This window comes from Ambystoma mexicanum, chromosome 7q (assembly GCF_040938575.1).
Source record: "Ambystoma mexicanum isolate Mex_15411 chromosome 7q, UKY_AmexF1_1, whole genome shotgun sequence".
NCBI lineage: Eukaryota > Metazoa > Chordata > Amphibia > Caudata > Ambystomatidae > Ambystoma > Ambystoma mexicanum.
The window spans coordinates 883,172,345-883,187,570 of NC_090941.1; the positions used below are offsets into that span (position 1 = coordinate 883,172,345).

At 44.3% G+C, this 15,226-nt stretch overlaps 1 protein-coding gene across 2 annotated transcripts in view; it reads right to left on the reverse strand.

Annotated features, from left to right (window-relative positions):
• Positions 1–14,692, reverse strand: part of LOC138527989 (glutamate carboxypeptidase 2-like) — an 898,418-nt gene extending 883,726 nt beyond the window's left edge. For both annotated transcript variants that reach the window (XM_069639404.1, XM_069639406.1), the window contains exon 1: positions 14,451–14,692. In XM_069639404.1, coding sequence (XP_069495505.1) covers positions 14,451–14,574 — 124 coding nt within the window. In that variant the 5' untranslated portion in view covers positions 14,575–14,692. The remainder of the gene's footprint in view (positions 1–14,450) is intronic.
• Between the last annotated feature and the right edge of the window lie 534 nt (positions 14,693–15,226).

Consider the following 15,226-nt stretch of genomic DNA (forward strand, 5'->3'; position numbering starts at 1 on the left):
GCTGGAAAACTTAGGAGAAAATGCCCATTTGACATATTCCATATTGTCAAAATCATTCCCAATTCCAAATGAGGACATCATTTGCTCATAAAGCTCTACGTGTTCCCACACAGAATATTGGCTTTTTTATAATAAGGGAGGTCATCAAATATTTTATGGTTTTGATTCATTTTACAGGGTCTTTGATGAAACCCTTTTGGGGGCTGCCATCCTTGCATCTATGAATCCAAGACCACTTGTCTTCTAAAAGCACGGGACACCGGCTCCTCTCTATGTCCTTTCCTCCTGATTAGCTGCCAAAGGTTTGCTCTGGGATGCCAACAAGTCCTTTTTACTTTGCAATTCCTGCTGTAAACATTAATTCAAGTGCTGGCAATTTTGAATGATGCTAGACCTTTACTGACTTTTCCCTTGCCCGTGTACCATTAATTGTTCAAACTATCTGTTTAGTTGAGATGCCCATTTCAGATCAATTTCTATTTGTTCCAATTTCTGCAGATGCAAATTTGCATCTTTCACATTGGCTACTTATTGGGAAGAGACTGCACTCAGGCCTTCATTACCATGCGACTGTTTGAGTTTTTGGCTCAGTTGCTGCTTCTCACGAGCTGAAGCATCAGGCTCTAGTGCGAGCTGATCTCCCCGTCTTGTTGTGACACTTAAATTATGAATAACATTTGTTTTGGGACTCCGTTTCTTTAAGATGAATGTACTAATTTCTTGTTTTAATTCTGCTAAATGGAGCTTTAGTGTCAAAATGTTTTCTAACAAGGCGTTGCTATGGACAGATTGGACGTTATATTTACCTTGTAGCCAATCTGTGGCCTCCACACACTGATTATAAGTGTCCTGGAGACTCAAACATTGTATCATCTCATTCTGTAATTCATCATGAGATGTCTCAATGTCGGCTTAAATTTGATTGATGACATTGTGCTGTTGCAATAAGGAAACCTGGCTTTCTTTCAGTGATTCTTGCAGCCTCACATCGTGCCTCATTACGAGATTGCTGGAGGCCTACCGGCAATCTCAGCTTACTTTTTCAGCTGCCCGATATCCAGGTAATACAGGAATATTACAGGCAGTGGCAGAACAGTAAGTTACCATTGCCATGGAGTCCCATCGGACTCCATGGGAATGGGAACACTGAAGCACTGCCACCATTGCCAACGGTGCCAGTGCTTCAGTGATTTTTCTGCCGATAGGGGGCAGAAGTACCGGCAGATCAGGCCTGCTGGTTGTTTACTGCCCCTACCAGCAGACTCAAAGTAACTTGGTCCAGAAAAAATGCCACAGCCAGATTTTCTGGAAGTTCTACCAGCATTTTTTCCGGTTCGGGTTATTCGTAAGGAGACCCAATGTTTTGGAGTTGGCTGCTACATTGTTTGGTGCTCAGCAGCTCTTCAGAATTTTTTCTGCCCCGCTTCTTGGAACCGTTTAATCTGAACCTCTCTGTCTGCTAACCTGCCCTCCAGAGGTGAAAATACAAGTCTGCAGAGTGGGAGATCAGCTTAACGTTCTCTTCTTTGATACTGGAAGTCATATATAGCCTCTCTAAGAACTGGTATAATTGGCCACGTTCATCTCAAACGTCCATGCTCACTGAAGCAATTCTGTCTAACATCAATGTCTGTGGCTGGCTAATTCCCTTTGAAACATAACTGTGAAAGGGCAGGAGTCTTGTCCACGGGGACTGCTATGACAGATATCCCTTAGTTTAAATAGAACAATATTCCTTGATCTAGCCTCACAGAGCAGAAGGGCAAACTTGTCATACTCCTATTTTACTCAATCACTTACAACACCAAATTCAAACCTTAATAATGTTCTATGTAACAATCTCTACTTCTGTGCACACCTTATTATTTCCTTAAAAAGCTGCAGTATCAATGCCATATAATCCCATAAAATTCACTGCAACGCAAGCCTTTCATGCACATTTGTGGGCTCACACAATTTTAGTTAAAAATGTCTATGTTTCAATGACACTAGTTATCCCAAAAATCGTATCTCAGTTGGACCTCCAGTTTTGTAGGATGTTAGAATCGGGCAACATCTAATTCAGGGGAAATGTTCACCTACCCCAATTATGGTAATTATGTTATTTTTTGAATATGTGACCGCCAATTTAATAACATTGTTTCCTTACAGATTCCCCTCCCCTTTTGGCACAAGAAACACACAGGGTTGCACAGAAGGTATAGTTATTAAACAAATAGAAATAATTGCATTAGATCACAGAGAAATAATTGCATTAGATTAGAGATAAAAAACAAATAGTTTTTTTCATAAAAAGGCCAGTGATAAGAAACAATCAACACGCTAGTCACTTCAGTTTCAATGCCAAAGACATGGAAATAGAGACTTTAGTAACACACTCTTCACCATAGGTATCTATGCATTTAATTCATCCTGAGCACACAGACATGATAGATCGAGTGCATGAGAGTCCAGGAGGAGTCTTTCATTTGTGCAAAACAACAAATTAGAATATACCTGCCTGTCCAATTCTCACTACTTCCCCTTTATTCATTTATCCCCTTACTCAACAGAATTTCGAGGGCATTTAAAAAAAGCTCTTGCAACAGACTACTAGACCTTCATGTACGTAGGTGGCTAATAGAAAGGAAAGTATATTCAAAACGTATGTAGGCTAGATTCCCTTCCGTAATGTTTCTATTTAATTATCGAGTAAAATCGTACCTTTCTCACTTTCAAAGGGAAACTTTAAACATCGAGTGAATGGGTAGCAAATAATCACCCTGTCCCTCTGGTCTGGAAAAACTTAGCTTTAACAATAGTATTCTACTCAATGGTGTAGTCGGGCAGTTACTTTACTTTATTTGTCTAGGTCTGCACACAGTGAGATGTCCTATGCTCTTCTGTGCTTGTGCAATGCACAGAGAAGGAGTCAGGGTATCTCACTATCTACACACCATGGACTTAGACCATCAATTATATGTTTTTCCAGAATCACATACACTTTTGAAATGTTCCCCAACTTAACTTCTCGGGGTGCACAATCAATTTAGATATGTCCACCACACAGTACTAACAAAGAGCAATGCCAAGATTTAATCCATTTCCCTTTTTAGTATTTTTCTCCTCAGGATAATTTCCCTTTTAGATCATAATCACACATGAATTTCTTTTGGCTTTACCACAGACAGGTCTAGTTAAATTCTCCTCCTCTACAAACAGGTGGGCATCAGTCAGCAAGGTGGGATCAGCTTTCCTCACCTGCCTTTCTACTGTCTCTTCCACTGAAGAAGGCCTGGCTTCAACTCCTGCTAGGTCTCACTTTCAGTCTCTACCAATAATCATCAATTAGTCCAAAGCAATGCAATCTATTCCTTCTCCTGAACAAGTGAAATGGGTGTACCATTGCAATCAGTTAAAGAAGATACTCCCCACTCATTCCCAGGCCTGGTAGTTCACTGTCAGCCTTGTTCGTGACCTTGACATGCTGCCTCTTTGTCTGGATGTGCTAAGGAAATGGCAGGTGTTCTATCTAATTTGCTCTGGCATAAATGACCATTGTTTCATTCACGTTGTAGAGGACATCTATTCGGAGCACAGTTTTGTCTATTTATTGGATTTTCTCTATTCTATCAGGTGCGTGCTTTCCTTTGTCAACCATTTGAGGCGCGTTGCATCTGTTCATTATGCAAGCAATTGGCACGGTAGCGACTTGCACCAGCATTCAAGGTTATGTGTGTTTCTCTATGCTACCTACTGTAGCTAATTAACTTTAACAATTATGCTGTGTGCCCCGAGAAACGTTATCTAGTGTGTATTTTTCATGTCTGTCCGCTCTTCATGGGTACATGCTTCTTCATGTCTGTTACATGTATTCTGGGAAGGAAAAAATGGCAGCGCACACACACACACACACCCCCCACCCCCCCCCCCGGTGTATAATAAGTGAACTATCTGCTGCCCTGCTTTGTGTCACTGAAGTAAGAATTGGTGCAGTCACACTGTGCGAGACTACACCACACGTATTTGCTTGGTATTAGGTAACCCACCTTTTGGCATAGGTCTGTACTACACAAGTTGGTAGTGTGACTAAGCGACCAGGGCTATCTCAAGAGGGGTAAATGTGAGCTGCAGCTATGAAATTCGTCAATACAAGTAACCAAGTAACACTTACACACAAGGTTTCTATTATAACTATCATCAATTTTTAAAGAAGCATTCTTTAAAAAGGCAATTCATTAACAATAAAAATATACTTTAAAATACTTTTCAGAATCAGAACAAGTTAGTTGATAATTTTTGGATATGCTCCTTACACAATTCCTGCACCCTGAGGTGACAATGAAAGTAATGGCATTTATATAATCACACTAGTTATACTTTGCAGATTCTGAGGTTGCAGAAAGGAAAGGTTTAAGGAAGGAAAAGGTTAAACAGGTTCTCAGTAAATGTGAGGATAACTAAATCTTCAAATTAAGTCTAGACAAGCCTTTCCCAACAATAAGTCTAAAACAAGTTACCACCTATGAGGGACAGCCATATCAAAGTCCATGGGTTAGAAGAGTCTGCAGGGAGCCAGGACAGCCAAAGTCAATTGGAACACAGTCTATGGTGCTGAGACATTCTTAGATAAAAAGGTTTGCACAAAGTCAGAGTGTTTGTAGAAAAATCACTTGTAGGGTCACAAGCTGTTATGGCTGTGCGAAACAGAGTTGCAATCACCTCTAAATGTAAGCCACTGCAACTCCCTACTAAGAGCACAGCTAAAAGACAATGAGGCAAGTACCCCAAGCCTGAACAGTACCTCTGGTTTGAAGACGAGTGGTTTAGCTGGATTCTGACCTGTTATAGCGGTGCAGACCCTGTGTTCCTGAGCCTCAGTCCTGGGGACAAGAGGGAAGACGTCTGGAGGGCTCCTGCGGTGGATAGTTGGGAAGTCGTCGGCAGCTACGGGCTCTTTTCGGTTCATCAGCACTTCGCGGTTTCAGCGCTTGGTAAACAACACCATCGCGGGTCTCAGATACCGGTTGGGCTTCCTTCACTCCTTGGGTCCTGCACTCTGGTGAGGGGACTCGAGCTCTGGTCGTCATGCTTCTGGAGGGTCCTTAGGAGACTCCTGGAGCTTCTGGCCAGATTTCAGACGTTGCACTCGACTATGGATTTCTCCAGCCCTGGCACTCGGTTCTTGCAGTAGCAAAGAAGTACAGGCTGTTGGGGAAGATGGTCCAGTGGAGTTCATCTTGGGGTTAGTTGGACCCACTAACCCAAGGGAAGAAGTCCTTCTGGAGCTACTCTGTCGAATTGAAAAAGGCATTTCAGCACAGCAGCTGGGCTTCACTGGGCAATTCAAATGTCCAGGAGGATGCAGCAAGCTTTGTTCATGGTTTCTTTATTGGGTGTTTCTCTCAGTGGTCAACTCTGCCGCTAGTCCCAAAACCCTCAACTTTTACGCAGGTCTCACCCATTCATGCACAGCCTAGGCTGTCAATCACACAGCAGGGTGGCTGTCCAGAAAGGACAGCTAGTCAGCCAGCCAATCATAACTGGTTGCATTCAGGCACTCCTAGAGACAAAGGACAGGGAAGATTCGGGAACCTCACACACATCTTGCCTTTCCAGACAGGAGACAGAGGCAGCCTTCAGGGCTCAAGCCTGCCAAAGGCAAAATGAACAAAGGACTCAAACCTGGCTCAACGCACAGAGTAAAACCCAAAAAAGACCTCACAAACATAAAATGTTGACAAAAGATCGGGGCCATTTTGACAAAATGGTCACCCAATGGTGCTGTACTGAGGCTGAGGGTTCAGCCTGCCGTAGAAAAGAACAATGGTAATACAATTAAACCACTGCCACCAGCCATTTAAATTAGTGTGGGTAACATAAAAATGTTACATGAGAGTTTAGGAAAAGTGGTTACTAAGTAACCCTCCAGCACTCCACATACGATGGGGTGTGCTGGACCTACAAAGAGAAAAGGTTAGTAAAGTCAATTTCAGTTTACTATTCTTGGGAACCGTAGTTCACACAAGAAAACGTTTTTAAGCCTTGAAATCTAAAGGATTTCTCTGTGCCACTGCACACCAAAAAGTAGATGCCTATGGAGTTTGTAAAACTCCAAAAACAGTTAAAACACAAAATCCAAATCAGGCCAAAACACATGAGAGAGTGAGAAAAAGGTCTCACTCACTCCAGTGTTAAAATTAAAAAGTCCTAAAGTCCAGCAAAAGAGCTGGGGGTCTCTAAGGTGGGAGGGAATTAGCACAGAAATTAGAATTTTCCCTAACAGACACACTATATAATCTACTCTTATTGGTACTAGATGCCTCTTAATGTTTTTTTTTTACTAGCCTACTGCACCTTTCTCAGCTTATATTTCCATTTGTGATCGTGATTAGGATCATGATCCGATCATGGCTTGATGTGGTTGAATAGTGATCAGCCACCTGTTCCTAATCATAACTGTGGGAGGAAAGTGCCACATAAAGTGCCACAGGTAGTGTAGTTATGATAGCAACATGTGGTCACACCATGTCATGTCTGGAAGGATAGCCCAGCAGGTGACTCTCCTCTCCAATCAGCAGCAGAACTGCCTCAACTAGCCTGCCTTTTCCATGGTCACAGCACACTCCTGTCCACAGCAGAGTGCAGGCACCACCATAGGGATGTGCACAGCGCGTCAGGATAGAGACTATAACAACGTTTTTTCCCAACTCCCATTCCCCCACGTACCTAGAACAGTAAGTTTAATCATTAGTAATGATCTTGCTTCCGTTGAGGCCCTAAAAGCCCTGGGTTTAAACTGCATTATGCTAATTCATCATGCAACATGATGGCATAGCAGATACATGTCATAACATGGCGAGTTTAAATGTTAAGGCCTTTTATATTGCAGAGGCAATATTGCTTGCCCATACATGCCAATATGATCCATGCCATTCTGGAAACACTTGTACAGTCCCGGTATTTGCTTTGTTTTCTGGGATGTGTAGTTCTGGAAAACATAGGTCTACACATCCCAGAATGCAAAGTTAAAACCAGGACTGAACTAGGGTCTCCCGAATGGAATGCATAATATTAGCATGTACGTTTGCCCAAAAACAATGTTTGTTCCTCTGGCTTCTCTTTTACAGGGGAGAACACAATACCCCTTCTTGACACCCTCTTCTCCTCACCTTCCCTGCCTGCCCTAGACTCTACTTCTCCCTGTGCTGGTCAATGGGCCTGCCCTGGCCGTGTCCGAGATCTGGCATCAGATGTGTCCCCGGATCTCACACCCAGCATGCCTCAGCCCTGACAAGGCTCTACCGAGGGGAAGCTGGGGGCTTGGTGATCTAATCTGCTCTGTGCTCCTTTCTACAGCCGGCATTCGCGAGTCGGCAGGCCAAATTTGCCTAGCACGTTTTCTTACTTATGGCCGGAAAGGGACAACACAGGAATCAATGGGACATGACCATCAATGGGGTGGGGCCATCATTGATAAAAGTATAATAGTGTGCAATAGTGTGCACACTATTATAGTTTCTGCGTGCTGGGCCCACTATTGTTTTCCAAATGTGCATCTTACACTTTCATGGAGAAAAAAAATAAAAGTTCTTTTAAATCTCAAAAATGCTGCTTAAACTTGCATTCACTAGTTTTCTTTGAAATGTGTTTTTTTTGGTCGGACTACCACACAAATACCCTGTATTTTTTGTGCTGCTTCCTTTATGTGTTTTTATATGCATAAAGAGGTCATACGCTTGTCAAACGGCTTAATCACAAATAAATGCGTCTGTTGTGCTGACAGCAGTTATTAGGAAATTAACCTATGGGTTCAAGGATGCCAACTTTTGATTTTCATTACAGGGGCAGAAATACCCCCACCTCCGCCTTGAAAATAAGCAAGAGACCAGCCCAACCCATCCCCTGGCCAAACGCCCTTTAATGCACTGTTTTTTTTTTTAGAAGGAATTGCAAAAAGTCATTAACAACCAGTTTTTAATATATAACATCTCAGTAACTGTCTCTCAACCGGAAGAGCTACCCTGCTATAGAAATTGCACCATTTTTAAACATTTCCTTGAAGAAGAGTTCAACTTGCAACTCGGCTGCCGTGGAACTCGGCCCCCTCCGCCAAGCACCACCCCCACCATTGGCCTTCTGGGATCTTCCTTTCCATTTGCACCACTGTCCTTAACAATATCATTCCAACCATTTGTCACAATGTTTGGCACGCATCTATTAAAAGGGCTTCACTGTTTTTGCCAAGACTCTAAACTCTGTGAGCACCTACTACTACATGACCCTCAGAAACATAACAGATACAATGGCAAACAAAATACATAGCTCCGAAGTGGCATGCACGAGAAACGACCCAGTTCGTTTTGCTTGGAATTTTGTGATTTGTAGTCCTAAATTTGGAATGGAAGAAAAAAACAAGAAGTCCCAAACATCCAAGAAAGAAGACAGGAACGGAGACATTCCAGCACCCCCACGGCAAGGGTAGAGGGCAGGAGCCCTCCCCCCCCCGCAGAAGCTACATCGTATACACCACTGCCGCCTACGATCCACGAAGGCACAAGGTGCAGGGCTCGCCTGACCTTGTCCCTTCACTGTGCCTGACCTAGGCATGCCGGGCGCATTACGGCGCCATAACGAGGCTGAGCCTCGCTAACCGCGGCATTATTTTAATCCGCACATCCGCCGGCAGGCGGAGACGCCGGCGCATCCGAAGGCCATACAAAGGCCCTGTTTTGCGCCCCTGCCCCCTTGTCCTACCCTCCCGAGGATATCTTGCAAGGAACCCTGCCCTCTGCAAGGACGGACCCACACAACCACGGTAAGCCCGCGGGCCCCTTTCCGGCACCTCTAGCTGAATCTCTGATAACTGCACGCCATAGACTTATTCGGCACTCTGTAACAAAGGCCCCTATGCAACCCCTGCTGTACCTCGATAGCTGGGCTGCCTAACCTTTTCCCTTGACCCTGCAGATCTACTGCACAAGGCTAACCTATCATCAGACTTTACACGATTTGTGCCTTATTTTGTGTTGTGCCTTATGGTCGCCAATAGACCACAATTGACCTATGCCTATTTGTGTTGTGCCTTATGGTCGCCAATAGACTACAATTGACCCATGCCTATTTGTGTTGTGCCTTATGGTCGCCAATAGACCACAATTGACCTATGCCTATTTGTGTTGTGCCTTATGGTCGCCAATAGACTACAATTGACCCATGCCTATTTGTGTTGTGCCTTATGGTCGCCAATAGACCACAATTGACCCATGCCTATTTGTGTTGTGCCTTATGGTCGCCAATAGACCACAATTGACCTATGCCTATTTGTGTTGTGCCTTATGGTCGCCAATAGACCACAATTGACCTATGCCTATTTGTGTTGTGCCTTATGGTCGCCAATAGACCACAATTGACCTATGCCTAATTTGTGTTGTGCCTTATGGTCGCCAATAGACCACAATTGACCTATGCCTATTTGTGTTGTGCCTTATGGTCGCCAATAGACCACAATTGACCTATGCCTATTTGTGTTGTGCCTTATGGTCGCCAATAGACCACAATTGACCTATGCCTAATTTGTGTTGTGCCTTATGGTCGCCAATAGACCACAATTGACCTATGCCTATTTGTGTTGTGCCTTATGGTCGCCAATAGACCACAATTGACCTATGTCTATTTGTGTTGTGCCTTATGGTCGCCAATAGACCACAATTGACCTATGTCTATTTTGTGTTGTGCCTTACGGTCGCCAATAGACCACATTTGACCTATGCCTATTTGTGTTGTGCCTTATGGTCGCCAATAGACCACATTTGACCTGTGCCTTATTCTGTGTTGCTGCAGATAGTACTTCACCAGATTTGCGCCCTGACCTGTGCCCCTGCCCCATGGTTGTCATTAGGCATAACACTGCCCTAGCCACTTTATATACCTCAATGTGCTTCTAGTTGCCCTGACATACTTAGGTGACACACTACCCAGCTAGTCTTCCACACTTGCCTAGTGAGCCACCGCTTTGCCCATATAGAACCTAGCCTGGTTCTCGCCTAGATCACCTAACTGCCAATCTACAGACTGCTCAGACCTCTTTGGCACCGAACCACTAACTACACGCCTTTGCATATAACCTAGTCCACGCCCATAGCTTGAACCTGAACTCGCCCACCCTCTCATCCCTGCCCACTACTAGAATGAAAACTACCTATTACCAATCTCTACACATTGCACTGAGCCTCCTTACCACCATGGCATTTGCAACTGCGGACTCACACCCTGCTAAGGACAGAAACATGAGACTAAGGGCAAGACTGTCCTGTCTTCATGAACCATCTTCCTACCATAATCACAGAGGCTATATCGACCTAGCAAACAAACGTTCGCAATACCCCAAACCTACCACCCCTCGCCCTGCTCCTATAACCACTAACCAGCCACAGATACAAAGAGATACCCCCACCAAAAACAAACAACCCCCCTCGACTCAACCAAACAGTACCCTATCAATAACTGGATCTCTCATTAATGCAAGGTCCATGGTCGCCCATGCTACCGAGATCTCGGACACCTTAATCAACGAAAACTTAGACCTATTAGTCATAACCGAAACATGGCTCCATGATGCAGCTGGCCCTGCCATCATGCTAGCTATACCTGACGGCTACCAACTACTAAGAGTCGATAGACCTAACACTAAAGGTGGCGGCCTAGCCATCATTCACAAAGCTACCTTACCTATCAAACTAGTTACTACCCTGATATTCTCATCTTGCGAACTCCTTACTGCCAAACTGCACCTCTCTTGCAACCGGACTCTCACCCTGCATGCTATCTACAGACCACCTGGACCACTGGGTACCTTTGAAGACGACATAACCAGCATTATAACCAACAATACTAAAGACCACGCTCAAATACTATTACTGGGAGACTTTAACCTGGGCTTTAATGACAGCAACGACAAACATGCCCTATCTGTCGCATCACTCCTGAATGACTACGCCCTATCTCAAAAAGTCTCCTCTCCTACTCATGCCAAAGGTAGAACCCTAGACTGGGTTGCTGATCGGAACTGTAACATCAGCATTACCAACATAATACCACAATCCTGGACTGACCACCACTTAATTGTATTCAATGCCTCACTAGACCTTATCCGGCCCAAACCTATACTCATGGCCCCGCCACTTCCCACCAGAAGTAAAAAAGACATCACATCAGAACAACTCCTACCCCACCTTCTCCCTACTCTCAATAATTTAGACAACATTACAGACCCTACGTCGCTTGTTGAAGCTTACAACAGCTCTATGATCAAGGCACTTGACTTGATTGCCCCCACCAAGCTGCGCAAAAGCAAACAACTCTGTCACCTTAACAACTGGTTCACGCCACACCTGAAAGACCTTAGAATCCAAAAAAGAAAGTTGCAGTCTATCTGGCAACACTCACCCACCGAGGAGAACAAAACCAAATTAGCCACCCTTGCCAAACAGTATAAAAAGGAAATTATAAACACTAAAAGAAATACCTTCAATGACAGAATCTCTAAAGCCAAATCAGACACCAAGGAGCTATTTTCCATCCTCCGTGAAATGGAATCACCCACAACCCCACCTGACAATATTCCCAAAAACAAGTCCTGGTGCACTAATATACAAAATGCCCTGGCGGGTAAAATTAGCTCGCTCCAATCTAAAATTGCTAATAAAAAAGCTTCCTTGCTCCTGCCAACAGAACCCACATTGCAACCTCAGCTCCCCCCTAACCAATCTAACACCCCTCACCTATTTAGCTTCAGAAAGATATCCGTATTAGAGACAGAAAAAAATTATACTATCTCTAAAACCCTCCAACTGCAAAGGTGACAACTGTCCGGCCCAAATTATAAAAGATGCAGCTCGTGACCTAGCACCTTTCATTTCAAAAATCATTAATGCATCCTTTAAGTCTAATCTAGTACCGAACAACCTCAAACAATCCTGGGTGCTTCCCTTACTAAAAAAACAAACACTTGACCCTGCTATACCAACTAACTACAGACCCATCACTACTGTCCCTTTCCTACTTAAAATCATAGACAGAGTAGCATACCTGCAAATCCAGGACTACCTAGAAACTAACAATTTACTAGGTTCACGGCAATCTGGCTTCCGTCCCCTTCACGGCACTGAAACAGCCTTGATTGACCTCAAGACCCAAATTGACGAGTTGAAGGACAATGGTAAAACAGCGATGCTACTCCTCCTTGACCTATCTGCGGCCTTCGACCTGGTAGATCATGCAGTCTTATGCAATCACCTCAGCTCAGCCGCTCATTTCTCAAGTGATGCCATAGCTTGGGTACAATCCTTCCTTGCAAACCGGACAATGAGAGTCTTCTCACCTTCAGCAGCCGCTGATCCCATACAAGTTTCTTGCGGTGTTCCCCAAGGATCATGTGTTTCTCCGACGATGTATAACATTTTTACTAAGCCCCTGTTTGATAAGTTGGACAGACTGGGTGTTATCTACACTAACTACGCAGACGACACTCAGATTCTAATCCCCCTTTCGGGTAACTTCTTGGAAGACACGGACTTAGTAAATAAGATATATCTCCTCATTCAGACTTGGATGGCATCCCATGGCCTCTGCCTGAACGACGACAAGACGGAGCTACTGATCATTGGCTCAGCATTGGCTATCAAAAAACTTGACCCCAACTATGCCGCATTCAACATTGACAATAACGTCATCAAAGTGATGCCTGCAGTCAAAACCCTCGGGTCTATCTTGATTCAGCGCTCACCTTCAAAAAGCAAACGAACTCACTAGCATCCTCCACGGCATATACTTGCAAATTGATCCGAGCATGTAGACCTTTCCTAACTGAGACTAGCTGCATCACATTAGCTAATGCTCTCATCATATCCAAGCTGGATTACTGCAATGCCCTTTATGCAGGCTCTAACAAGTATATCCTTAACAAACTACAAACTCCAAAATAACGCTATCAGAGTAGCTTTAAACATTCCTAACAGAGCCCACATCTCCACCTTTAGGAAAATATCCATTGGCTAAAAATCAAAGACAGGATCACCGTTAAAATACTCTCACTCACATCCAAATGTCTTAACAACATTGCCCCCCCTTATCTGGCCAACAGAATCCACAAGAGAACCTCTAACCGTCCCACTAGACTGACCAACGCCTTCACCTTAGTGATGCCTAGATTCAAAAAGAGTACAGCCGGCGGCACTAGTTTCCCAATCATAGCTGCGCAAACTTGGAACAAACTCCCCTTGGATCTCAGAATGGACCAACCTTACTCGAGTTTCAGGCGAAAAGTCCTTACTTGGATCCGTGCCAATGACACTTAGCTGGACCTCCCCCTCCCACATAGACACTAGATATCTGCAACCAGCTGAATGACATCCGATCAACTAGACTTAACCCTAGCTCCGCACTTTTCCTCTTTTTCTTTTTTTCTTCTTTTCCCGTGCTCTCTCACTATACTTACCGTTGATCTAATGTGAACTGTATAAACTGCACTTTCATGATTTAACTGCGAATGTATAACGTGTATTTCTCCTGTAACTAAGTTCTTAAGCAACCTTGTACTGTTTGCGCCCAGCTACCCCTTCGGGTTTGGTTTCTGCGCTATACCAAATAAACAAACAAACAAACAAACAGGACTGGCTGGGTTTCGGACGCACTGGAGTGTAACCTTTTATTTTTAATTTTCAGGTGGTTAGCAGTTGGATGCTCCCAACCAGAGCTCTAAACTGCAAGAGACTGAGCAACAGACCAGTCCCACCTTTCTCCCTTAAGCCTATGTGTTTGCTTAAAGAGGGAAGAAAGCTGGAGAGCAGCAGAGCGCTGTACAATGTGGGTAGCCGGCGTTTGGGATGGCAGCCTGGCATCTTTTCACAGTAGAGCAGCACTGTGAGGTCTGTGCGTCCAGCCTATTGGGCAACTTCTAGAACACGATGGAAAATCCACCTCTGTGCAAAAACAAGAAACTGAATTGGTAAAGCCTCTTGTGCTATGTGGCGCCTACTCCACTGCCATGACCCGTTTCCCTTTACATGGAAAGGACTTGTCCACTAGGAGGGGTCTGAATTGATCTTCGGGGTCCTCTGCCACCCCTAAAGACTGGTTGTCTAGTCCGGATCTTTCATTTAACAAACAGGTGCACTCTGGCAGTTGTAGTTTTATAGTTACTTCCGCAATGCATACTAATGCACGAATACAGAGATTTTTTAAAGGGATGTAAATTTAGTATACTTTTGTTATGGACTTATTTGCTCAAGCTTTGGGGGCTAGCTGCACCAGTTACGTATTTATTTAAAATGCTTGAAAAGCACAACATAAACCACTTCGAAGGTCCCTTGGCACTGCCACTACATTACAGCGCACAGTTATTCATGATTTCAAGAAAATCAGTAAACCCTCCCAGGAGCTAAACATTTTATTAAAAAATATAAGCAGACCTAAAACGAAGCCCAAACAGAAAAGTACCACTGCGCCGAGTGCCGCGATGACGAGAAGCCGCGGAACGTGGCGCTTGCTGCGTCGGTGTACTTCATCCTCCTCGTCGTCAAGGTGCATCAACATTCTCGGTAACTTTCCTTTACGTCTGACAGTTTCTGGTGCAGATCTGTCCTGCCCGGTACCCGCAGCACAGCAATAAGCAGCCCGTGTTTGGCTTCCAGAGCTCCCAGTGCCCTTGAGAGGTCCGTATCTCTAACGGCGAAGACAGTCCGACCTCGGGCTTGCCCCTCCCCGCCACTAATCGTGCGCGCTTGCTTGGGTCGAAGTTCGCCTCGCACTAGCCACGCACCTATTAAATGCGCATTCTTTTCCCAACCCATGCAGATAATTAATCTACCCTCTCCAGAGCAAGACCAAAAGTTAGCCACGTTTGGCATTTTCAGCCATTTGAGATATTAGGATTTTAGTCAGCCTGTTGCTACCTCTTCCTCACTAAAGCAATTATTTATTGTGCTGTAATGGAAAGCGTCCCCACAGATTAGGCTTTAACATTTTCGTTAATAGTTAAAACAACAAGGACGTGGGAATAGTTTGGGAAGTAGAAACGGTCACGCCAGTTGTAAAGTCTGTTATATGTGCGTTACCAATAAAACCTACAGGTCCAGTGACTCTCAATCATGCCAACATTATCCGTTCGGGAGACAGTAATGCAGGCCGGGTTTTTACTTTTCATGTTGGGTCCCTGTGGAAAATGTCAATTAAATAGCATAAATAA